Here is a 26,515-nt window from a genome sequence, read left to right as displayed (position 1 = left end):
GGCCCAAGCACGATCTATGAGTCGAGACCCAGTGGATTTACTGACCGGTATGGATAACCTAGTAACTCAAAAAGATGCACTGTGCTACATCTAGACTGTTCTTTATCCTCTATATACACCCCGACATCCATGGCTCTTCCTGACGCATTAAATACAGTTTACGAGGCCTCATAACTTTATTCTAACTACTTGAAGAGGCCAACTCTATGAGAACGTCTGATGAAGACCATGAACACGGTCAGAGAGTCTTTTCAGGAAAGTGGATGCAATGGCTAGACTCCGACTTCGTATTTAGGAGTCGTATCTCTTATGCATAAGGGGTAGCCTCTAAGACTGAGTAGGTCGGCAAGCTAACTTTGTTCGTATTCAGTCCAGCCCCTCCACTTCAAACAGTGCGTACAATCGCCGCATTCGGTTTGAGTATCCGTGATCCGGGCGGGGTTATAAGCTTAAACCCATTCCCCAGATTGAAGCTTCGAATGGCCCAAAGTAGGGTTGATCCTCACTTGACATCACCCTTCCTACTAGTTGAGTCGGGGATGTGCATGTCCTTGCACGCTAAATTGATGGCTATAGCCTTGAAAAGCGACTTCCTCGGCAGCAAGTCATGTTGAATACCGAATGTGTTGAACTCTCCGAGCGAAGAAAATTAATCGAGAAGGCACTATTTGACCTACCTAGAAAGCAGATGCGGAACCGATAAAAGCGAAGGGTCCAGATCTTGGCATGATGCATATGGCGTAAAGCTTAATGCTGGATACAATCACAAGCAGTAAGGTCTGATGTGGGGACCATGTCCCTGTGACTGAACTTGACTTTGAACTCCACCCCAAATTGCTCTTGAAAACTACAACAATTGAACTATGACACTAGAACAGACACTAGACTGTGGCTAATTAAATAATCTGCCTAGATAAACAGGATGGGTCAGCGGGTGTGGTTTCCTCCTACATTCCTCTATCACTGAGTCAGAGAATACCCATCAGCTCTTCCCACACTCTGCCTTTTGTTGAGAACCGCTACAACCTTGATGATGAATCTCTTAGGTGACGTTCTTGGGGGGCTGGGGTATGCTGCTACATCTGCGTCTACGTTTGTGGTAGACAGTATCGGCCATGCGGACAGCATCATCGAGTCTGCGACGCGCATATTTCAAAAGGCTAGCGGACATTCGGTTCGTGGGCTTATTGACGCAGTTTTAAAACGATCTCAGAAGCTGATAAGCCCGGAACTTCTTCTGGAGACTTTGACAAAGCTTCTTGTCAGGATAACCGAGCAGATAAACACAGAACCTGTGGGCAGTCTGCTTCAAGAAGCGACCAAATGCTTATTCAAATTGATCAAGTCCATGTTGGACAAGATCGATCCAGAATCACTTCTTAAAATCGTGAAGGAGCTCACAACAGTGACTGTGAAGGCAATAATTGCCAAGGTGGGAGCACTTCGGATCATACACGAAGGCATAATCAGCAACGATGTCACTTCGGCAACCCTGGGAGCTATCTGGAACAATGGCGGTGATTTGGCGAAGTTTTTGGTTGACCTTATCGAACCTGCCAAGTGCTATGCCCCAGCAGACTATATTCCAGCAGATTCAACCACTGAAACGGCCAAAGGGTCACTGCGCGGTGCATACAATGAATTGGACGCATCAAAACATATGAATCGACACGCTGTAATCTGTCAACTTCAGAGGCTCGCCAAGTCGTTAATCTTCATTGTGGGGGGAATGGGCAAAACTGTCAATATTGACGGGCTGGAAGACATTGGCATTACCGATGCAACCACACTCGGAAGCGACGTTAAGTCCGTCGACTCAAACATCACTGTTGAAAACCCTGCAAAAGACATATCAGTAAATGAGAAGTGGTTATTTGTCAATGGTGTAGGTGGAGAGCTCTTCTGGTTGCATCTTGCTTGCAAGAAACTAGCAACGCAATATTCAAGAGATATAAGAGGAGTTTTCAATAGGGGTGATGGCCTTCTTTGGGACTTGGTTGAATGTGCAGGCGAGAGGACCGTCCAGAGAACTGGCACCGCAAGAGAACAGAAGAAACTTATCAAAAGAACAAAGAGCAGCAGGATGGCACAGAAGTCATTGGTAAAGGAATTGAAGTCGGCCTTGAACGCCAATCCAGAGCCCAAGCATGTCGTGATGATAGCTCATTCTCAGGGCTGTCTGCTTCTACGCCTAGCATTGGAACAAATATTGAATGATTCAGTCAACGATACCGACATCCCTGAAAGAATGAAGAAACACCTTTGCATATTCACATTCGGAAACCCCAGCGTCGACTGGAAATGGGAAATGAGTGAACAAGTTATTGAGCAAGCAAACCTTGACAACCACCAATTGGACGATTTTACAAACCTCAGTTCGCACGTTCTTCGCACCGAGCATTTTGCGAACGAAAATGACTTTGTGGCGAAACTCGGGGTGTTGAATGAAAACAAGTCAGAGGATAGTGGCTATGCGCCTGAACATGTCTTCATCAACGAACAAGAAGACTGGGCTAGCGGCCATCTCTTCGGGTCACAGTACAGTCTTGACCCAGATGACTACTCAAATGCTGGGAGCAAATTGAGTGGCAAGAGATCCTGGCTGCTCCCTTGTGAGAAGGGAAAATCCTTGGAGGATGTGCAAAGTAAGCTCCTCGTCTGTATTACTGATTCTAGGCTGAATCTCTGTTCGATCAGGAGACCGCACGCCCAGTCCTTTTTGAGCATTGGTTGACTCGGTTCGGTACTTGAGACAGGCGCAGGAAACCTGAAAATATACTATCAACAGAGCCCTCAACCCTGAATCTGGGAGATAAAAGGCCATACTTGGCCTGGGGGTCACTCTTCATGCCGTCCATCGTATCCATGAACGGATCCCGTACTATTTGCCGTATTCTGGCTTCAAATTCTGACCAAACTTCCTGTTATTCTTAAATCTCATTTCAACATACGGCTCACTTGATTCCTCTACTCAACAAAACCTCACCTTCACCGTAAATAAATCCTTCCAGTCCTGACCGATCATCCCCCTAATCGCAGATGGTTAAATCAGGTGGCTACGACTGATGTCTTTGTCGGACAAATAAGCACACTCTCTTTCACTGGAAAATAGCCTCCAACCATGGGTCTCTTATGTTACTTGGCATCATTACGTCACTGCTTTCTAGGACTTCTTGCGAAAATAGCAGTGCCTTTTGAGAAGATATAGCTAGTCCTCCGATAGAAACAGGGATAAGGACCTCTGAGAAGCAAATAGTATCTCGGTTGATAAAGATCCTTGATTTGAAGGCAATAAACTAGCGGCGATAGCATGACAAAGTACAGATGTTAGATCAGATGAAGACATGTGATCGATGATCTCTTATCTGGGTAATTAAACCCTACAACAAGTCCCTTGCTGACTGTGGACAACGTGGTCGCATTGAGCACCAAAGTTCTACCATTGATAAGGTGGGCGGTCTTGGAAGTCGAAGCCGAAAAGCAGATCTTAATATCCCAGTCAAACCATGCACTAATAGCTAGGGAACTCGCTGAGCACGAGTGTTCTATACAAGGATGACTTGCTGATAGGGTATACACAGGCAACGGGTCCAGAAATCAGTGCGACAGGGTCAGACTGGAGTTAAGAATGGCTCTCATACTTTGCACGTGATAGAGGTTTCGGACTATCTAGTACATACTATTCATGATTAGGATACTTTTGGGCATATCCCGGGACGTTTCGTCTAATGTATAGTGTTAGTAGTTATTATCCATGAATTGAGCACAGCTATGATGCTCTGCCGAGTCGCTGAACGACCTGGAGAACACCCCTAGTTTGCCGGCATTCCCGGTACAAACCCACGTAGGTTCTATTACTGGAACATAGTTCTATCTTTACACCCAATCTCTCTCTTTTTTTTTTTTTTTTTTTTTTTTCTTTGCCTTTGTGTATAGGTATAAAAGTTTGGAGGAAGACCTCATGGAAGAGACCCACAGAAATCCGTACGACACTCGTGTATGGGACGGTGAAGAGAGGAGGGGGAACATGATCTTCTACTGTATATGATAGATTTGGAGTATCTTTTAGTCACGTGTATGAGTAACTATTAACTAAGTATTAGGATTTTCTGAATCAGACTAATTTCTGAAGCCGTCGCGTGTTGAGACCCCTGGCATTCCCTCCCCACTTGGTCCGAAGAAGGGGGGAGGGAGGGGATCACGGCAAGAAATTAGCCTAGTTCCTGGAGATGTGGACGAGGTAAAATAAAAGGTTAATCATATTTATAGCGCGGTCAATGATTGACGAGTAATGGAAGGTGGAATGGGGCCTGTCAGACTGTCAGAAAATTGGAATCAACTGCCACTTTTAGCGGCGGAGGAATTTTTATGCTTTGCTGCGACCGCCACGGAATCCGGGAATCTCCCGTTCAATGGATTGTTTTGTTGTTTCCCTTTGTGAAATAATAATTCGGTGGTTTTCATGGTTTTCAGGGGGGGATCGTACGATACTAGTAGGATCTAGCATGCATTCCATCGCAGTAGTCCCCTGCACACCCCTTGCAGGTAGCCCGACAGGTAGCAGGTGGAAGGAAGCTGCAGGTTTCCATGGAAGTATCAGCAGTATCTAGTATGTATTGTGTATGTACTGTGGTACGGGAGTACATACACTACTAGTAGTTAGTGGTTAGTGGTTAGTAAAATGGTTACTCGGGATTCATTTGGCAATCAATCAATCAATCGATCCATGCTAAACCCAGATGGTCACTAGTATTTCCCACCGTTTTAAAATTAAACCCATACCATCCTCCACTCGAACCACCTGGACCCTTTGGGCTGCTCCTCCTCCACAGTCCACACAGTCCAGTCCACACTTAGAGTCCACACAGACACAAGTCCAGTCCTGTCCATTAATCGTCTTTCCATCGTGCCGTTGATCATTCATTCATTCAATTTCCATTCTTCTCTCTCTCTCTTCTCTCCTCACTCATCCTCTCCTCTCTTCTTTTCTATCCCCGCCCCTTTCCCCCCATTCTTCAATTTCCCTTTTGCTCTTCTATTTATTTATTTATTTATTTCTTGTTCTATTTTCTCCAACCTACAGACTAGACTAAGGGATCTCTCTCCCCCCAACCTGCACGAAGCAATTGTTATCCCTGTGAAACATGTCTGCAACCTTTAGGGGGTGGAGACACGCGACCCCCCATTATTTGTTCCAATCCCTTCGCCCTTGTCTGCTCTCTCACCAAATCACCAGCATGCAACTCGTCTGTTTGGTGTTCTGATTCCTTTTCTCTCCCTTCAACTTACCCACTACTGCTGCGCCGCTACTGCACCTCGTGGATGATTCTCATAACGTATACCGCACTTTCTCCAGAATCCTTTGAATGCACCCCTCCACCCTGGCAAAAAAAGAAATAAATACCAGGCTAAAAAAGCATAAAACCTGTTTTGTTTGCCCAACTGGTGGGTGACGCCATTGTATTTTTTTTCTTTTCTTTTATTCTTCTACACTTTTCCCTGTCGATCTGCACCTCCAATGCGCTTTGCTTTATAAGCCTCGTGGTGAACTGCTGAAACCGCCCTTTCTACAATAAAAAGAAAGAACGAAGTCTTCCCAGCCATGGCGATGGAGAAGCAGGATCATCAAGTGGTTGCTGGCCAGCACCCGACACCCATGAAATTTTCCCGTTACCGTTCCGTGAGAAAAGCCGCGGCGAAACAGCCACCACCACCACTACCGCAATCCTGCCCCCTGCCCCCGCCGCTGCCCATCCCGCCTGTCGCTTCCGCGCCGCCGTCGCATGACCGGCCAGCACTCCCCAATGGCTCCAGCAATGGCTCCAGCTCCGTTCAGAGGAGCATGTCGCGATACCGTCGCAGGGCTCCTACTGCGCAATCTGCCGATGCCGATACACAACCTCCCGTCCCAGCCCCTCCCCCGGCGTATAAAGCGCAAGTCGACCCCAGTGCCAATGGAGGTCCTGTTCACCCACACTTTCAGGACTCAGAGGGCGCCGAGATGGTGCGAATGCGAAACAAGCTGGCGAGCAAATTGGCCGCGCGAGAGAAGCGGCACCAGGAAAAACCGGAGGATGATGAGGCGGAGCGCGAAAGACACCGACAGAATGCGATGGATCGGCTGACCGGCGGCGAAGCGAAGTCAGTGTCTACAACTCATTCAAAACCTGCGTCGCGCGATAGATCAGCCGACAAAGCTGAGGAGTATGCGGTTCGTCGTCCCCATAAGGAATCGGAGCATCGGAAACCCCAGACTGGATCCGCTTCGGCGAGTCGTCGCGCGAGCATGGAACCGAGGCGCCAGTCGGTCAGTGATGCAGCCAACCCAGCGCATCGCAGAAGTGCGCACGGCGATGCGTCAGCAGTCCCTGCGATTGATACCACGGTGCCTGCTCAGTTCCCAGGGATTGATGCGCCGGTATCGGCTGTCAATGCGCGCGAGCGGCGGGTGCTGGTTCAATACCGCAAATCATCTGCGCGCATCTGCATCACTCCCTCCACATCTGCTCAAGACATTGTCGCGACTGCATTGGAGCAGATGGATGCCGGGGTAGACCCAGAAAAGTTCATCCTGATGGAGTCGTTCGCGGAGCTGGGGCTGGAACGGCCATTGCGCCGCTACGAATACGTACGGGAGGTGCTGAATTCTTGGACCCACGACGAACAGAACACATTGATTGTCGTCCCTGCAGCTAGTCTGGATGCGCTAACCCTGCTCGATGCGCGGAACGTGTCACTCGGTCCACCCGCGGATGTGACCTACTACATGTACTACTCGCAGCGGCCTCGCAAATGGGATAAACGCTACGTGACCCTCCGGTCCGACGGCCAAGTGACCGTCTCCAAGAAGGAGAATGCCCAAGATGCAACCAACGCTTGCCACCTTTCTGATTTCGACATCTACTCTCCTACCGCCAGCTACCTCGCGAACAATGTCAAGCCGCCCAAAAAGTTCTGCCAGGCTGTCAAGAGCCAGCAAAAATCCAACATGTTCCTCTCGACGGAGAATTTTGTCCATTTCTTCTCGACCAACGACCGCGAGACTGCCGATGGCTGGTACCGGGCCGTCCAAACCTGGCGCAGCTGGTACCTGGTGACGAAGCTGGGGGCAGGCCAGCCGGCGGAAGCAGAAGCCATGCAGCCGGATGAGGCCCCATTCAAGCCCTTGCTGAACCCCTTTGAGGAACCAGCCAACGAGGTGAAACCGTCGCAACCCGCGTTAGAACGCGCCAAATCCACAAAGACCAAGGAGCTCTTCTCCCACAAGAAGAGCACCCGCGAGCGTGGGCCTCCACCTACATCGTTCCCCAAGCTTCTCACCGGCGACTCCGACCTCGCTACAGGCTCGTCCTCGGATGAAGCCCCCTTCTCAGCATCCGGCCTTCTCGGCCGAACCTACACCATGCGCCAACGCGCATTGAAAGAGCGCGAAGAGCAAGAAAAACGAGACAACGAAGAACTCATCAAACAAGGGCTGATCGGCACCATGGGCTCCCGCCACCCCAGCCGTACCAACACCATGACATCCAGTCACGGCCCAGACCCCAACCTCATGCGACGCACGCAATCCATGAAAAACAAACCCCTCGTCGACCTAACCCCGGTCTACCAAGAGCCTCCACAACACATCCGTAAAGGCCGCGGTATCGCCGTGGAACCAGGGCTGCCCCTAATCGACGCCGCCACGGGGCCCGAAGCCCCAGGCGGAACTCAAATACCCTCCGCCACCACCTGGCGAAGACCGCAGGTGCCGCCTGAACCGCCCATGCCGGAGGTCCGCACCCGCAATCGGTCCAACACTGCCCGCAGCGTCAACAACCAACAGCGATACCATCATACCGCTCCGACCACGCCAACCGACGGGGAGAATCTGCGCAGCCAAGACGGCCCGTTCATCCCTAACAGTTTGTTGGCACGATCTACACCGCACCAAAATATCCAAGGGTCTCCGGTCGGCCATGGTGTGGCAACGGGGGATCGCAATGCCGCGAAACCAATGTTGGATATGTCGCCGGACAACCCGTTCGCAGAGGGGAGTTTGTTACGGGGGTTGTGAGGTTTGGATGACTACAGCTGTAAGCTGATTTACGATTACGATCGCATTGGATTGAGCAGGGCGTTAGTTCTTTGTTTGTTACTCTCGTATCGTTTGTGTTGGCTTGGCTTACTTTTGTCATTGGATTGACACTTCTTTTATCTCTTCTTCTCTTTTCTTACTTTCTACCCCTATTCCCACTTTGTTTGTCTGTTCATGCTTGTTTGCTTGAGTCGGTCACATGAGGTGGATTTAACTATCCCCTTTTGAGCGTGTGCAATTCAGCAAAAGTAGAGATACCTTTAAGCTTGGCATAAGCTATTTATTTTTGCCAATGACAGCGTATATCCACATTCTTTATCCCACTTGTAGGGAAGTAAATTGCATACAGTCGTGTCTCAGCAACCTCGTAAACCGACCACTACACGAACGACGAAGACTATACTATACCTATTGATAAAATGAATGTAGCCAAGTTATATCCCTCGGTGCCCTTACAGATGACCAACATCTTAGCTTCTTATTGCACCGAATGATTAGAGCGAATGAAGTAATATACCCACTACTACCTATCTATGCTAACTGGTACATCATCGCATGGAACAAATAGGATCGAATTCCTTTAGGACGCATGAGTTATATATACTTATGCAGCGTGGTAACTGATCGTAAACTGTATCAAACCCCATCTTCAACCCCGACATCTCCCCTCTCCCCAAAGGATCTTTACTCTACTATAACCCCCAGCTTGTGCATCCACAAACACAGATAGTACCAAAGCGACGCCAACACAACAACACCACATACCACAAAAAACCACCTCTCATGTCTTCGATCGAAGTTGTCCCCGAAACTGCTATCCTAAAACCACTTCGCCCATTGAAAATGCTCTTGACACACATCGAAAGGAGTAAAATGAATTTCATTTCGGAGAAAGATGGAAAAGCAAAGGTCATAACATAACATACCCGATAGAAGAATACTAGAGAAACGATATACCAAGGAAATCCCCAAGTAAAGAAGATAGTATAACATTGAGAGCTGTTCCACTTCAACCCCTCCAGCCCCACGTAAATGCATAAACTCCTTGATCCATCAGAGGCTTTCATCGGAGACTTGTACAATCAAAATTCGAAATGGAAAGGAAAAGCAAACCACCCGAGAATGCAAGTCTGGATCAGTCATGACGTGATGTATATATATATATATCACATATCCTCCATCCAGGAACGGTGGTTTGATAATAGTCCTGAGATCATCCGCAAGTACACATCTGTCTGGACCATCGATTCCCCGAATTTTCAGTGTAATTTCACCCGAGGTGGGAACACAATAGACTAGGTCACGACAGTAGGGCAGAGGGTGGCTGTGTATTGGAAAGATTGGTCATGAGTGGGCTCGTCATGCACACCCACATACCAAAACCAATAACCAGGAGCTCACTATATTGTTGCCAATGCATGCCTTCCTGACAACTGGGATCTTTGCTGTCTTGGGGTGGTGTCCAATTGCATTGAACGTTGTGAAATCGTGCGGGAAATAGTATGTAGAAAGGGAGATAGTGATAACAGTTCATGCCATGAGAGTATAATGAGCGTCATAGTAGTAGGAAAACAGTATGTAACTCAGGTTCTTCTTAAAGACAAGTAGTGATATCCGACATTGTCATGTATTTCGAGCCACGGATCATCATCCATGCTATTTGCTCACAAGATGGGGGAAAGATCGGAAGGAAAGGTGGCAGCAGAGATGTTGAAGGGCATAGATAGAATCATGCCCTGTATTTGCCGGAGTATTTCTTATATCCCTCAGTGATGTGTGGGAATGTTGCTTGATCCGTCTCTTTCTATATACCAGCTGGTTCTCTACCACTTCCATGCTGTTCGCAGTTCTTCGTCACGATGAACTCATTGTAAGGGGTTTGGTCTTATCATGAATACGAAATAGGTATTATGCGAGACTTCTCGCAGCGCTTTGCTTGGACTGGGTGCTCGAAAAGGCCCACATTTGATCCTTGACGAGTATGTCCGCCAGCTGTTGCGCGGAAAGGTTGTCGTTGGTTTGACACTTTCTCCAACTGATATGATATAAACAGTCCATTGCTTGAGTAGTTATGCAATATGCTCTTCTCCTTGCAAATCTCCCATCATCAACGCTGCTACTTCGCAAGTTGGATGAAAGAAGAAGAAAATATGTCATCACTCATGAGGTGATGAAACTCGGAGAACGTAAGACGTAGGAATTCTCTCGTGGCAATAGTCATTTTCGGTATCCCCGTTTGGAAATTTGAGAAGGAATGTTCTTCACAGTTTCACAAAGACCAGTCTTTCTCGACAAGAATGTCGATTTCCTGTTCTTAGCGTACCTTTATACCATCCCCATCGCCTTGTGATGTATCTTGTCATATGCAGACGGTCTGCAGACTGCCCCGGAATCGCGTATACCCGCTGCTGTCTACTGGCCTTTGGATTGGACAAGGCGCAATAGAAGAGGACGGTAGAGGTTTTGACAGTATTCCCCGTGCATGAGAGGGATATACACACCCCCACCCCATACATAGCCAACCGTCTATCTTGTGGTCAAGGAAGGGCATGTCCACAGCCGAAAGACTTATTTGGCCACGCTCAGTTGGCTTAGGAGACACATCGTGACAACTGTCTTGTATGCCCCGAAGCATCATGGCTTTGAAGTGTATCAGGTTTGGAATCCCATCTTCAACTCATATGCATAGCCAATTAGAAGTATCGCCCAGACATCCTCGGAGATCACATGCAGCAAGACCATAACTCAGTATCATCCATATGAGATGAGAACGAACTCAAAGGTAATTGGTCATGCTCTGCCGTCTTGGGACACAAGAAGAAAGTTCCGAGAGCACTTGAGTTTTGAGATCCAAATACGACTGGAATCCGTGCTGGCGGACGGCGTACAGCCGCATCCGGGTGCCAACCGTGGTGTCTTCTGCATCACCCAGGAACTCGTATGGCAGAGTCGTCGAACCTATCATCGGACCCAAGGAATAGTGGTTCAAAGGAAGGATCGGACGAGCCTGGTTAGGCTGAGGAGATCATAGCTTGAGGTTTCTTGGGGCGTTGGTTTGACATCTTCTCAAGTCAAACAGATAGATCCATTTCAGTGATCTTATCCAAGGTACTCAGAGCAGGGACACACACAGCCCGTCATCTTTATAGAGTCTTCCAGACAAAAGGACGAAACGAATGAACTCTTCGTGTTGGTTTTGTCAGGTGGCACACACATGATATTGAGTACAAGAAGGTCAGGTCTTGTGGGTGTATTGGGCCATTGGATTGGCGCCTAAACTTATACACACAGTCCAAGAGCAGCTTGAACCATGCTACTCTGAGGTGCTTTGTGATTCGTTCCGCCGGCTCTCATTTGGTGTTGCTTCACCCTTCTGCAATAAAAGGTCGGGTGTTGCAACAAATTGGACACTTCCTGCGAGACGAATGCTCTGTAGCAGGAGTGTGTATTCACTGATGGCGTAGGGTGCATTGGCGTGCGAACTTTGGAGAAAAAAAAAAGTGATTTGGTCCCAGGATAGGCTGAATGGAGTAGTTTAAATGAACTGTTTAGACGACCAGTGGATGCAAGGACGCTCGTGCCATGCGATTAGCATGTTCGGTTGGGATAGAATGCGATAGCAGTAGCCATTATAAGGTCTCCATCAGCAGCGCTTAAAAGGGGTTTAATCCATGGTCTACCAGTGGAGGGCCATTCAGATTGCGCTTCCGACCCATATATCATGGCAAACCCGCCAGCGAAGCCAGCCTTTGGCAACGACGTCAGGTCACTGCAACATCATCATCCAGCCATGTACTAGCTCGCATGAAAGCCGTCAGTCTTTGGTAATGGTTGACCAAAGCAACCAGCTCTAATGCCTCTTGCATCGTGATCTTGGAGAGTTCTAGAACCCCTTGCAAAACCCTTTGCCCTCGCTTGATGGTTACGATAGGGCCCGTGCTCAAACTGCCCATCTGTTCTCTTTCAGGTTGAAGCACACTCGTTCTGTCGGTTCCGATAATAGTTGGGGTTCTTATCGGTGATTCCGTCTTATCCACCATCCATCATCAGACGGAGCAAACTTCTGTGCTCCGGATCTGAGAATGCGGACATTTGATTATCGTGGATTTCTGCATCTAGCATACCGCAAGATCAGGCCCCGGATTTGCTGCTGCTCTCACGCCCTCTGGTGAGCAAATAGCGAACTCGCACAGGATGGGTATTCCTGTCCTGGGCATGTTTGTCATCGCGCCGAAAGGAAATCCGGTGTGAGGCTATAGTGTCCCAGGTCCCACTGTTTCCATGGGCCACGTGGTTAGCAAGTGAGTGAGCATTGAGCGCGATACAGTAATATACTTGTAGTTCCAAAGTCAACTCCGATAATTCTATATCTCGGCAATGGTCCGAGAGTGTGCCCCGCATATTGAAGAAGTATCCGGCTTTTCAGGTTGCGGCATCGTATGATACAGAAGGTACTGTTCTTGCGCCTTCGTGGCTATAGCCGGTGAAGTTGTTGCAATCATCCATCATCTGAACAAAGGCCACCCCAGACTCCCGGGGTGCCACTGTCTCGAGCTGGCAGACCGCTTAGGAAGCGTGGGTTTCCTGGTCAGCTCTACAGTCTTCGATTTGAGTATCTTCGTGGCGTAGAACCCCATGAACACCGAGTTCATATCATCCACAATATATTGCGTCCGATTAATTCCGACTAAGTATACCGTTTCCGAGTCACATTCTGAATGTATTGTCTGCAATGGAAGCTGGGAGACGAACCATTGAGGAACTTGCTGCGTTGTGCCCCAAGTGAGTTTTAAGCCGTTTGGCCAGATACAGGGGCGTTTATCCAGAGTGGCAATGAACTATGTCTATCCAGAGGGCACTTCGTGCAGCTGCATCCTTGTCAGTAATGTCGACATAAGGCAAGGAATTAGATATAAGGGTGTACTTACCAGCCGTCCTCTCATCTCACGAACAGCATACAACAGGGCCCGAGATTTTTGAGTCCAGTGATAGAGAATATAGATGTCTTTCGCAGTCTTACTAACATGAAGAAGATAGTCCTGAGGGTTCTGTGTTGTTACTGAACGGGTTTGTCCACCAATGGTATCTAATGGATCTGGAATATTGTTGTCAGGACATAAACCTGACAATCCAAGATTCATCGACGATGGTTAGAACCTTTAGTGCACCGTGCCAGGTTTTTATGAGTTCTCTCGACGTGATCAGTTTCCCATGAGCTGCAGTCTTACCAGCGCTGCCCAACCCAATATCCACTTCGCCGATTGCTATGTGCTAGCATTCTCCCTCCAAGGCCGCACAGTCGTACTCTCAGCCAACCAACAGAACTGAACACAGACATAGTCAATGTCGGAGATGTCACCCAAGAAGGGGAACAACGCCATCGTTCCTCCGCCTACATCACAAACGCAAATAGACGCCCCACCGCAATCACAATCATTTCAAAGCACATTATTGAGTTCCTGAATATATAGCACCGGCCATTCGTAGAGGATCAGACAGGTGATGTGCAAGCTGCAGACTTTCCAAAGCATAGGACAGCCACTAGCTTGACCGATGGCCCCGAATGTCTAATGCCAAGCCATAAGCGGTTGCAATGTCTGGTGAGGCCTAACTCGCTGCAGCGAAAGTTAATTCCCCCGATATGTCGCCCGAGGTATATGCAAGAAGTCTCTCTTGCGGATGCCTACGCTACTTGCGCATCGAGTTCGCTGTTACTGTCACAACCAGGGGAATTGGCGGTAGGGATTAGAGTAGTGAGGATTGTAACCCAGTCACTTCACTCGGCCTCAAGGACATGAATATGACCGAGGAACGGTTGCTCAAGGGGACCAGTGCATCCGCATGAATACAGCTGACTTCGAAGACCATCATGGTTGGAGTTCACACGACGCAGAATAAACTTCAACGTAGCTGACTTGTCAATGTCGCTTCGTCGAGAATTGACTCGATGTTTTCTCAGCAGCTCTACCCAACCTCGAGCGGCACAGGGGAGCGGACTGTAGCCGGCGAAATACAACAAGCTCAGTTGAGTTGTGTCTAGGTCAATCGGTTCTGTAGTCGGGCCACGCCACAGGAATGAGAGCAGTGTGCATTGAGCACCCAGATGTATTCCAAGCAAACACTGTGGCAAGGCATCATGCTATTACGCCACAGGCTCATTGAGAATGCCAACCGAGACGGCGTCAAGCAGTATTTGATGTAGGACGATACCCTCTGTAAAGAACAAGACGTGATGTGCCTGCTCGGCGTTGTCTACTGACAAGGATTTGGTAGAGTCGGCCTGATGTTATCCGATCCCCCAGTTAATCCAGTTCCGCAGACGGAACAACAGCATCAAGCTTTTTGAGAATTCGTGGTTGCAGAAAAGCCACACTGCCAATGTACGAAGAAGAGTGATGTCAGTTGCTGAACCCTATAGTTTTGTGTTCCCGTCTATCATAGATGATTAGTTTGCGTTGTCTGGATATGATGCGGATGGACTTACCATGTTGGAAGACAGCTCATATCAGATGAACTCCTGTATCAAATCCCCCATGTGCGTGGAGTATACCACTATCAGGATTTGTCCATATCTTGGCTCTTCTCATGCGAACAACCCCACCCACTGCAGCTGCTATGGGCTCTGGAATCATGATGAAGGATAGGAAAGAGAACAAAAGAAAGGTAAACATTCATAGCGGTGTTGGCTGTCAATTTTGGTAAACGATATGAAATTGAGAGATTGGGGAACAATCAATAACAAAGCAGTATATAGAAAAAGAGCATGACGTGGGTAATGTGTCCGAACAGAGGATAGCATAAGCACAGACACCATCAAGCTCCACAACAGACCCTGCGTGAACCAGAGCCTCAACACACCGTGCACAAAACTACCACCATGATATATATGTTGGTGACAGTCAAAGTTCCGTCTGGCGGAACGTGAAGAAAACGAATGATGAGAGACAATGACTCTCGCCACGATGAACTGAGAAGCCATGGGTGTAGAGCAGTTGAAAATGGCACCCTTAGAAGCAAAGACGGAGTAAAACTCCTCGCCAGTAATACATAGACCTGCTTGAAGACCGGGTCCAAGTGTGCCGCTCCCGATGTCTCTGAAGAAGACTGATTCTGCCATCGATCTTAGCTACTGAGCCTTAGCCATTGTGCTAGATCCCACACCAGGGCTGCAATATCAAGGCTGCTGCCCTGCCTGCTAGCAGCTTCAAGACATCCACCAACATCGCATGAGGGAGAGCGAGGAATGGTGGAGCAATCGTCGGCAGATCTACCTAGGATAGATATTGTGCCAGGATGCGTATGTCGCCGATGGCTTCAAACAAACATGTATAACGCGAGTTTAATCAACAAAAAGAGAATAACAAATCAGAGAATCATGGTATATATCATTATTATATAGACGATCAGAAATAAGAAAAAGAATTGACTTGTAGACAATCATTTCCAAGATGAAGCTATTCATATATATAGACATCTAACACAGCTTCAGCATCACCCTTCAACAGAACCTATATCACAATCATCATAGCACACAAAACCCAACAGATCAGTCCAGACTAAACATCAGACCACCATCCATCCCACCAAAGCAAACGAAACTCATGCACCTCAATCCAGGCTTTAAGGCCACACACACACACACACACACACACATAAACTCAACCCAACATCTCACCAACGAACAAAATCAACCTCCACCACGCAGCACCAACCCACGACAAGGATCCCCCCAGTCCACCCATCAGATCACACTTGTCAGAAACGGCCAGTTTGCCCCTGCAGCTAAACCAGAGTAGACTAGACTAGACTAGCTGCAGCTTGTCGCATCCTTCCCTGTGTCCCCGACAGGGATGGCAGCGCCACACGACAAACAGATGTCTCAGACGCGGAAAATTACAGCATGTGTCCGAGCTCAGTGACAGTGGAAATGACAGCTTGGCCAACTTGACTGCAGAATTTGAGCCATCATTTTTTTCCCCTCCACATTGTGTGTTAGATGCATCAGTATGTGGGTGATTTGTTGGGTGGCAATGGTAATTTGCACAGTAATGTGGAAGTAGTAAATTAAATTCTTCGGGTGAAAATACCGAGAAATTCGATTGTTCCACAATTGAGTTTAGGTGCGGTCCGCAGGATTGGTATGTTATGTTTGTTTTGTTGCCAGGGCTTCTTAACGGGGTGAGCATTTTTTGCTTTTTGTGGCTGATTGAGATGGAGAGATGGGGAATGTTGAAGGGAGGAGGGATAAGGATAAGGATAAGGAATATGTCGCCCCTTTCAGCGATTCGTATTGTTGACATTCTTATTCGAGACGCTTCATTTTCCCTACAACTAACATTCTAATCTTATTTCAAAAGAAAGTTCAGTCTCAATATGTATATATTAAATCGCAATATAAAACATTACGAATTAACGTAATTAGCTAAATACAATCGAACGCAGGTATCATCATGCAAATAATACCGAGTCCATTTCTGGACCGCCGGTAGAATGTATGTATGTATGTATAGAAGAAAGAATGAAATCAAGCCACAACAGGCCACCCATCAGTCCAGGTGAGCGTGTTCCAGCCGAACTGGTAGTCGTCGACAGCCAGGCCAATGTTCTTGTTGGCATAGTGGTAGTAGACGACGATACCGTGGGCGGTGGTGTTGATGATACCCCTGCAGTTGATCTCGCTGTTAGCATGCTTCCCGTTTGATGTGTGACAAGCTACAAAGACAGGGGAGAAATGATAGGGGGCAACTTACTGTCCACCAGGGCCGTAGACATAGTCGTGGCTGGCCAGAACGGTGGTTCCGCCGCTGTTCAGGCATGAAACGCCATCCTTGTCGACCTGCAGGTGATATTAGCATTTACTTTATTTCCTTGGAAATTGATAATTAGGTATGGCACTTACAAAGTTACCCGTTCCAGTCTTGGATCGGCAAACGACAATGCGGTACTCATCGCCCTGGGCAGGCAGGGAGGTCGTGTATCCCTGAGCCGTGCCGGACGAGAAGGTGAGGTAGTAGTAGCCTCCGTACTCGTACAAGTAAGAAGCCTCAATGGCGTGGTTACCCGATGCGTTGTAGGCCAAGTTGGTGGGGCTGCTGCTGCTGGCGGTAAGGGAGTCGGTCATCTCCACCTGGTAGAGGCCTTGCCAGTAGGAGCCGAACTGAAGGTAGCCAGTGCTGCCAATGGTGATCCAGTTGGGGTCAATGGCGTTGTAGGGAGTAGACGACGACGAGGTGACACCGATCTCGCCATGGTCGGTCCAGGAGTCGGCTTCCAGGGTGGTGGAGGTTGCAACTCCAATGGTGGAAGACCGGCTGCCCAGAGTAGAGCTAGCATAGTACATGTAGTAGGTGCCATCTACGTAGTGTACGTCCGGAGCCTGCAGGAATGTTAGAGCTGCAGATGGCAGGGGGTAAGGTCAAGGGGTTGTCAGTTGTCATACCCAAAGGTTGGAGGCATTGCCCACTGAAACGATAGATCCGCCAGGCAGTGCATACCCGAGATCGGTCCAGGGACCAGTGATAGCACTGGCAGAGGAGATATGGATGCCACCTCCTGTCGAGAAACGAAAGTAGGTTCCGTCCGACACACGGCGAATGACATTGGGGTCGTGAGCCCAGCAGGTTCCCGAGCATGCACCCGGGTCTGAGTAGGCGTTGACCAACGCTACACAAAGAAGCAAGACAAACGAAAGCATAGCGGCTAAGGGGGAATCCTCCAAAAGGAAAAAGAAGAAAAAGGAAGAGGAGGGTAAAGGGGAATGGAGGAGGAGAAAAGGAATTGCTGTTTTCAATTCAGCCAGGATACATTGTCAGTCGAGGGAAGGGCCCTTTATGTACAAATAGTTCGGCCGGTATACATCGGGCCTGTCAGTACAATGCTTGCAGAAAAGGTAGTAGCCTTGCAAGTAAGGGCCACGCTAGAGATCCAGCTGAGCTTACGCATGCATTGACCTTCGGGTCATTCTCGTAAATGAGGTAGACTAAAGTCGAGCGACAGTAGGTGTCGACTCCCTTGCTGCAGCGGCCCAAACCAATCACGCCTTCGGAAATAGCTTTAACTTTAGTCGTAGCGACTAGTTGTTAGTGACGACAGTGCTCCATGGGATGTAGTATATGGCTCATTTCTAATGCCGATTGTTTGCATCGACGTGGAGCCCGTGGCTGAATGCCCGGATGGATCCAGGGCAGGGTTGAGAACCGGCCAGACCTAATCCGTCGGTTACGGGGGGGAGGAAAATCAGGCAACGGAACAAAGCCACTATCAGAGGGAGAGAGCAACCAAGACAACTGCAAGATTTCCCCCGCGTTCGTCGTAGCGAGGAACTGAAAAAGCAAATACGAAATAATGCATAATAAAAGAAACCACCAAAAAAGAAGTAAAAAAATAACTAGAAGAAAATATTACGGGCTAGGCAAAGTTTAGGGTATATCCTTAATGTTAGGCACCTGATCGATCGGCTGGTCTTCATCACATTACCCTATTGGGACCCCATGACTCCTCAGGCTCGCTGCGTCCAGGAAGTGGTTGACCTCGGATTTCGGGTCTCGAAGAAGCAAGAATCTACTTGGACCATTCAGGAGAGTCCCCTGGATGAGTGGGTTGGTTGGTCCCAAGTAAACGAGGCAATAAATGGCCCTTACTATAAAATTTGGGTACAGTGGTTATCCTCGGGCCGCCTCACCCGTGTCAACTCTTAACATGGACAAGAATGTGTGGCTTAAATCAAGTAGTAAACAAAGTACTACTATCAGCCTCTTAGTCTGCCCTGGCAGTCCTTTCCCCCCATCTCCCCTTTCACCATCATAGCGTCATCCATTCATTCCCGGCCACATCCTCACCCCCACAAATGCTTGGCCTGACGTGTCAATCAAAGCGCGCTATAGGCATGGTGTGTGAGAGTGAGTGTGTGCCAAAGGCCACAACTTGGAGGTAAAGCAACCGGGCTCTCCGCACCCGGTGATTGGATGTCTGCATACAGATGACGGGCTGAAGGGGAGATTTGGTCGGGTTAGTCTCCTTAGTCTCGCCCAGAGCTCGGCCTAGTGGGCGCCTCCCAGGCATTTCGGAAGGCCATCGGTCGATCATGGTCCTCCCTGCCCAATAGGACTCGGTCATCCAGTTGGGAGTCCGTGAGCCTGGGCGGAACCACCTCGAAGCTTGCCATTTACATCGGGATGTCGTGATGGGGATCCCCAGATCTGATGATTCATGGGGGTCATCTAGTCCGTCGACTAACAGCAGTAGCGTCTTGTCACTTACTTCTCTGCTAGACTATCTCGAGGATCCTCCGATCAATGTCTCCGCTTGCTAAAGACAACCGCAGTACGGAGAAGATGAAGAATTGAGTGCCGTTGGAGACGACAATAAGTTGTTGCGTTGCTACCACGTCGAAGCCAACTCCGCCTCCCCCCTTGCATGTTATCACCAGGATTACCCCATCCACTGCTTGGGTATTTCTGCATCTGTTGGATCGATCTAAGTAAATTAATTGCACAGCCGTCGACTAAGATTTCGTCGTTCAACATTGCTAGAATTCTCGCAGCCTTGCGATCCCCATTATGTAATCCGGGGGGTTCCCCTCCTCTTGGTTCTCCTCCTCTTCCCGAATGCCGTCCCAGTGGTTGCAGTTGCCATGTGCCGAGAACTGACCGGATTTTGAGATCAGACGGTACCGTGATCGTCTCACGAGGAGAGTTGTGGGAGTTGTGGTGGTGCTCCTGAGATGGCCAGTCGGTTGATGGTGCGACCTGCGCTAAGGATGTCGTGACTGGTCCAAGTCACGGCGGATGGGGGAAAATAGAGAGGAGAGAACGCGATGATAGCAAGCAACACGGAACCTGGTCTATATGCGCAAGAATTATTAATGTTTGCTGGGTTGTCAGATTCGAACAAAAAACCAAGACTAGCTATGCGACTTTCCTTTCTTTTCCTTTTTTTTTCTTCTTTTTTCTTTTTCTTTGGTTTTTGTTCTAGAGGATCCGCTCTCGTGTTTTTTTCTGCTAATCGCTGCAAGGAGGCCCAGGAAGAAGTAATGATGACCGCATGCAGCTACGAAGAAGACTAGTACTGACGGAGAACTTCTCACCGAATCTCACGGAGTCAGACCGCATTGCGGTGAACAACGCATTGCGATACTTGATTACTTGCGATGGGGAAATTGCCCAAGTGCCTTAATGGTGGTGACTATTCCCCATCGCAAGCAGGAGTTGCAACGATAAGTACGGATTGCGTCTTCTGGAGGATCTCCCACTCGTTCCAGGGACGGCAGCGGATGGGACGGTTTTCCGCGGTGGATAATGGCCGTTCCTCCATTACATGCATGGACCTTTTCTCATATGATAGTGTCGCGGTGGAGAACTGTGGAGGGTGGGTTTTAGCTATTCTCCGAAAACAACATCGGCGGTATGGCTTGCGGGATGGGCGCAGTTGGGCTTATCGTGTTTGCGTTTCCGGAAATTTCCCTCTCAGGAGAAAGAGGGGAGAACTTTGAAGAGGGAGAAAGAGAGAGAGAGTTAAAGGGGTGAGTAAAAGGCAGAAAAGAATTGGACATGTTTTCGATTTGACTTTACAAGAGACTTTGCAGCGATCTTGTTTTTGGGGCGTAACAATCGATCGACGGGATCTGAGATGGCTGAGCCTGAGCCACGGTAGTATTCTTTCTGCTGCGTAACGCGACCACCCAGATTGCTGCCGGAGATAATTGGCATCCATGCTATGTCCGCTGCTGGAATAGAGAACGGCTATCTCACCCGCAACCAGCTGAACTATACAGACCAGATATCAAGTTTTTCTTATGTTGTTCGTATAAACTACAACGTAACTACGTTAACTATTCTCCCACCCTTTTCAAAAACAGCCACGGCGTAAGCCATCCGTCCTCCGTGGCCATACTAACCCGTCACACGACACAACATCAAGCAAGACAGATAGCCCGATCCAACCCACAAGAAACAGAACATACAATAGAACAATCATCAACCAATACCTAACCCCAAACCACAATACCTCCTGATCAACCAATACACACAGCATCACCCATCTCATCTATTTTAAGCACACGCAGCACAGACACCCAAGCAAGGGACACATCAATTACTCGAACTCAACTGTCACTTTCTACGAAACCCTATCAAAGTATACCATATCAACATCCGATCCGATCCACCACACAAGATCAAGAGACAAGAATAGCACTCTCCTATCCATGGTACTACGTCCAAAGAGAAAAGACAAGTCTCATGCATCCTGCAGGGGTAAATGAGATCCCTCACCACCACCAAAAGCCAAGTCAAGTAAGTAATCTGCAGAGAGAGGTCGACACGCGTCCAGCACATGGTTGTGGCTCCTTCAAGCTTCTTTTACCCCTGACGATGAAAACCTTGAGGGAGGCGCGTTCCTGCAGTAGTTTTCCGTCTGTGGCTGCTGTACGTAACGTAAGAGATGACTAGATAGGAGAGTGATGGTACCTGGCAGGTAGGTAGGGTGGTGATGGGCAGTGGCGAATCCAGGTAGATCATAAGCAGTATACCCGGTATATCGTATGTATACTATAGCTTTCTGCCTCAGACGATGAAGTAGATGCCTAACAGAGACATATACAGTACTCCAAACTCTATAGTCCCTTCATCATGAGCAAGGAGTAAGTATACACCCGCCCCCTAATCAATCAAGCCCAATATCTCTTCCCCATCGCCACCTTCAAACAACCACCCAAATATCCAATATCCACAAAAGGAAACCCCAATATCCACTTCCAATACAACCCCCGACTCTCCCACCCTCAGTATACCCAAATACAACCCCCATATTCCATTCTGGTGAGTCCCCGATGCCAACCGGACCGCGATGACGCGTCCCCCGTCGACACATCACGAATCAGGTTCCCACGGCCAAAAATAAGCAAATATGATACGGGGATAAATATATCTTGCAGATGTAACCTTACTATTATTATCATAATTTTATTTTGTGATTTGTTTGCTTGTTCCATGGTTTGGGTTTTTACATAAGTAGATCTTTTGTGCTAGATGGGTTAATTATCTTATAGTTCAAGTATTCGGGTTCGTCGGGTTCGGGTAGGGACAACTATTTGTGTACTACTGTATGCATGAGTAGAGAGCTACTATTGGGGGAGTTGCATGTGTTAGTGGGTATGGTTTGATTCAGGTGCAGTTTGCTGTATGTTGTTTTTGATTGTGTGTGTGTGTGTGTGTGTGTGTGTGTGTATGTGCAGTAGGTCTTTGAAATCTGATGGATAGTTTGTGGATATTGTTCATAGTTTATGATGAATGCAGGATTGTAATGTAATGATGATCAAGAAAAGGTTACTATTCTCAATAGTAAACTAGGCTTAGTTTTGTTTTGTTGATGTTTGTAATCATGAAGCAGTGTGTTTGCAGAGAAACTAGTCACTATGTTGATCTAAGAGAACTGTTTGGATATGCCTTGGATGTACACTATAAAGTTGAACAAATTTACTGTATGTTTGTGCAAAGGGAGCTTAGGGATGTTTGTAATCATATAACGTCGCTTACTATGTTAAAGTACCTTTCCAACCTTACTATATTGCTCTTACACACTCCTCTTCTTTCAAACTTGACAATACCTACACTGTCTAGCGTATACTTCGAGCAGTCACAAGAGCAAGACCCATATCCCCAATATTATACATAGCCTAAGGCCTAGTCGGGTAATAGAGACTGCACCGGCTACACCAAATTCCCACATCCACTACAGTTCCATCAAGCAAGATGCATTGACTGTCGCCTCCATAACTACTTCTTCATTCATCCCCCCAGTAAAAGCCATGCGAAAAGCTATTCCCAGCCGAGGCATATAAGCACTAAGTCATGAGTATGAATGTCAGCATATAGCCAATGTCATACTCGGACACTAACTGTCAAACTTGGTTTGGTTATCCATCACGCCATATGCAAAGCCGATCAACTCAGCTGCCGTGATTGCATGTTCATGCATGCATGCATGCAGGTATGCATTATCGAATACTTTCTAACTACTAACACCGTTGTTTAATTAATGGTTTCTTCTCGATATCTAAACATCACAAAGAAAAAAGCATGTATGCACTTGCGCATTATTACTATTTCAATAGTAGGATATCTACATCGAATGGCGGTGTATGAAGAGGGACATGTTCTCTCAGCATGTAGTTATGTTACATTACATGACTTAGTAGATGCTCATATTAAGGGTTTATAGCTTTCGAACGCATTTCCATCAGTCCATTTAGTTCGCCTTACTGACTGGAGAGAGTATTGAGGTTAATTAACTGTGAATCTCAGCGAAACTGTACAGGTACCAATCAGCACCCACCCCGGATCAACGGACCCAAAGAGACACGTGTAAGAATCTAAGTTATTGCTTAGGCTTAGTGGTTAAGCTAATAAGGTAGTATATTATGCCTTGTTATAAGTGGCTGAAGAAAGGGTCTAGCACTATCGCTACCGCGAAAGGTATAGTCAAGAGTAGTGTAGTACATAATATCTGCTTGGTTTCAACTACTCTGTCAAAAAAGATAAATTATATTTATGCTGCACAATCAGAAGTAGTTATTCATTCTCGCGGTTAGTATTTATATAGCTGTTCTGAGTGAGTGCGGTTCGAATTTGGGATGTGTTTTCTGGCTTGCCCAACAACATGACTGATAATGTTCTTGAGTCGCTTTGTATGCTGTCATTGCTATCTTAGAGAACTAATTGCGTCTCTAGTTTGAGGTACTACGAGATCTCCTCAACTCATATTTGTTCGTGATTAGCTTGTCTATATCTTGTTGTCCTCGATTATTCGCGACTTCCGGCTGAAGATGGGGCTTATACTCTTGGCAATTGCTAGTGTTGAGCTTTGAATGTGACATACTATTTTAACACCACATGGCTCTCTGACTGGGTGAAAATTCGTCTGGATGCTCTATGTTGATTTCATTACCAGATGAAGATAAAGGAATCGATGGTGTACACCGATCGATAATTACCTATGTCCTAGACATACCTGTGCCTGGATTATTCCCTAATGTCAATGATAAACCAATATTCTTGTTGGAGGTTCGTAACTGTCATGCATCCCTCTCGATCTATCCAAGATCAACAATCGCTATCCCAGCCATGCGCATCAGCCATTACCTCGTTCTTGTACAAACTATAACCGTAGCCAACAACGAAACGACGACAAATCTCTATACCCAGCCAACGATCTAACTAGCCTGATATACTTTGAAGCTTGCAAACTCCCAGTACGCCTGAGTGAAGTTGCCAGGGTTGCTGCGAACAAAACTTTCGCATGTGCCCGGGCAGTGATACTGTTCCGTGTAGAATGCCTTGTTACCACCGAGTTGTCCGCAGAGATCGATGTTGGCAATTATACTCTGATTCTTGAAGTGAGATGGTATATCGCAATGAGTATTGGGAAAGTCAGCCAATGCAGTCCCCCACGTCGATGGGTCTGGCGTGCCGCTCGAGTTCGTAATGTCGTCGGGGATGGAATCTCGTGAGAAAAACCAAGCTCGGATTCCGGCATCCCGTAGCTCCAATGCATATACCTATCGCTGTCAATATCATGCACTGTATGACTCATGTGTGTAATTGAAAGACTTACCCCGCCGCCATTTTCATTCATTTCCTGTCCGTACGTTCTTGGCGAGCCTTGTACGCCACATCCAGCATTGCTATGCGTGCTGTTGTCGCAGGTCACGTAATTGGGCGTACCGGTCTCCTTCCGCTTGACATTCATTTTACAGCCGCTGGTTGTATGCAATGTAACGGCATTACCCTCGGTGGCCAGGTTATTCGTCTCAACCACGTCAATCTCCCCGTTCTCGGGCCAATTGTAGGTATCGGTTAACCACAGTGCTGGCCACAGGCCACAACCGTACGGCGTGTGGATGATGTCGAAGATGAAGAGTCCACTATCGTAGCTCGTTTTTGATTCCAGACGCACAGACTGTCTCCCTTTGGTTGCATTCTTGTTGGATGTATCCACCTTGAGCACAACGGAGTCTTCGCCAACATAGGTCAGATTCAAAGAGTTTGATGTTGACTGGTTGACATATCTATACAGCGTTAGATGATACCAATGAGACAAGGATTGGGAGAACCATACTGAACAAACCCATCAGTGGGGTCCTCATCAGAATAGTAGTTGAACCGATCAAAAAACGAGTTGCCCGAATACGTGTCCACCAGCTTGTAATCGAGCTTGGAATAGTCGGGATAGCTTTTCTTTTTCGTCCCTTCGACTGCACCAACAACGACCGCAATGATGACGACAATAATGACGGCTGCAATGATCAACTTTTTCCGTAGCGACCAGCCGCGAGGGTCGTACCAGGCATACTGAGCGACCGTCCGCTGCGGGGGCATAAACTGTCCGGATCCTGGCGGAGGGGGTGGCCCTGCATGACCGAGATCATCGTCTAATTTGGGAAGCTGACTGGTGGCGCCCCCATACCTGCTGTATTCAGTGCCGGGTGTATAGTATTGCTTATCGGCCATGGTGGCCAAAGCTTATCGGACAGACAGAAACAGAGAAAGCGATATAATTCAAATAAAACGATGTGTAACCAACTATCTTTCCCAGTAACGATTGTATGTAGCTAGTAGAATCGACAACGAAAGAGTTGAGGAGATGAAAATGAAGTCGCCGGGCGGGATGGTGTCATAAAGATCTGCGAGTCAGACTGGCGTTACCTTAACGATCATGGCCTGATTAGGCAATCAGCAGTCGCAACCGGGAAGTAATCTTGGAGCAATTCTATATGCGGAGGTTGCGTCCCCAACTGTACAATTTGTTGAGAGGAAGACGGGAACACCAAGATCAGGTCCGGACTATGAGATGGCTGGTTTTAGGCGATAACTCTGACTGTCTCCGCAGCTCAATGCTGGATCATCGATAGGCAAGGAACCATTGCGTTGTCTGGGATATTTCCAGAACCAGCAGCGTATGTTCTGTTTGCACGGTCCTGACGACGCTTGTCTCAGTTGGGAAGGTGACCCCTGGGCCCTGTCCAGCAGCTTAGTCACCGCCATGATCATGACAGACACTTGAGAAGTTGTTCTGACACATAGCAGCTGTAGAAAGAAAGAAACATTCTCGTTGAAATAGTTTTACAGAACCGCTTCTAGTTCATGGAGTGGAAATGTCATGGCGACCTGTCATCTGTTCTAAATGTAGTGACACGGGCGGCCCCAACAGTGAACCGAGACAGAAGTGCAGCCAAGTGAGGGGAACATAAAACAAACCTTCAGTGGATGAAGACACAAAGACTATTGTGAGAGATGCCAGACATAGCAAAGTTGGGTTATGATGCAGTCTATGATATTGTACTCACTAGAGGCAATTAATTAAATCACGGTAATCTTCGATTGGGGTCAAATTATGGTCTCTCATGATTACCGACCCCAAAAAGCACATATGACAATAGCG

At 47.8% G+C, this 26,515-nt stretch overlaps 4 protein-coding genes across 4 annotated transcripts; 2 read left to right on the top strand and 2 right to left on the bottom strand.

Annotated features, from left to right (window-relative positions):
- Positions 1 to 999: 999 nt before the first annotated feature.
- On the top strand, positions 1,000 to 2,723 carry BO85DRAFT_467112 (uncharacterized protein; the record flags this gene model as incomplete). The annotated part of the gene is made up of 2 exons (XM_025662169.1): positions 1,000 to 2,645; positions 2,698 to 2,723. The coding sequence occupies exons 1-2, from the start codon at positions 1,031 to 1,033 to the stop codon at positions 2,721 to 2,723; spliced, it is 1,641 nt and encodes a 546-aa protein (XP_025518547.1). The 5' UTR covers positions 1,000 to 1,030.
- Positions 2,724 to 5,263: 2,540 nt separating this feature from the next.
- Positions 5,264 to 8,404, top strand: BO85DRAFT_233797 (uncharacterized protein). Its single transcript, XM_025654795.1, has one exon. The coding sequence runs from the start codon at positions 5,603 to 5,605 to the stop codon at positions 8,054 to 8,056; it is 2,454 nt and encodes an 817-aa protein (XP_025518546.1). The 5' UTR covers positions 5,264 to 5,602; the 3' UTR covers positions 8,057 to 8,404.
- Positions 8,405 to 16,598: 8,194 nt separating this feature from the next.
- Positions 16,599 to 17,843, bottom strand: BO85DRAFT_447194 (arabinan endo-1,5-alpha-L-arabinosidase; the record flags this gene model as incomplete). Its single annotated transcript, XM_025659668.1, has 4 exons — positions 17,517 to 17,843; positions 16,977 to 17,453; positions 16,828 to 16,913; positions 16,599 to 16,740 (listed from the first exon to the last, which is right to left on the bottom strand). Exons 1-4 carry the CDS (start codon positions 17,769 to 17,771, stop codon positions 16,602 to 16,604), a joined length of 957 nt encoding a protein of 318 aa, XP_025518545.1. The 5' UTR covers positions 17,772 to 17,843.
- A 6,444-nt stretch (positions 17,844 to 24,287) lies between these two features.
- BO85DRAFT_366184 (glycoside hydrolase family 16 protein) lies at positions 24,288 to 25,584 on the bottom strand (the record flags this gene model as incomplete). Its single annotated transcript, XM_025655770.1, has 3 exons — positions 24,288 to 24,632; positions 24,689 to 25,142; positions 25,193 to 25,584. 3 exons carry the CDS (start codon positions 25,582 to 25,584, stop codon positions 24,288 to 24,290), a joined length of 1,191 nt encoding a protein of 396 aa, XP_025518544.1.
- Positions 25,585 to 26,515: the final 931 nt, after the last annotated feature.

Source organism: Aspergillus piperis (genome assembly GCF_003184755.1).
Source record: "Aspergillus piperis CBS 112811 unplaced genomic scaffold BO85scaffold_4, whole genome shotgun sequence".
NCBI lineage: Eukaryota > Fungi > Ascomycota > Eurotiomycetes > Eurotiales > Aspergillaceae > Aspergillus > Aspergillus piperis.
The sequence above is the reverse complement of the archived record's forward strand: the minus strand, read 5'-3'. Positions and strand labels throughout refer to the sequence as shown.

What these genes read in the sequence shown, in the direction of transcription:
- BO85DRAFT_233797 (XM_025654795.1), top strand. Translation starts at nt 5,603, where the DNA reads ATGGCGATGGAGAAGCAGGATCATCAAGTGGTTGCTGGCCAGCACCCG.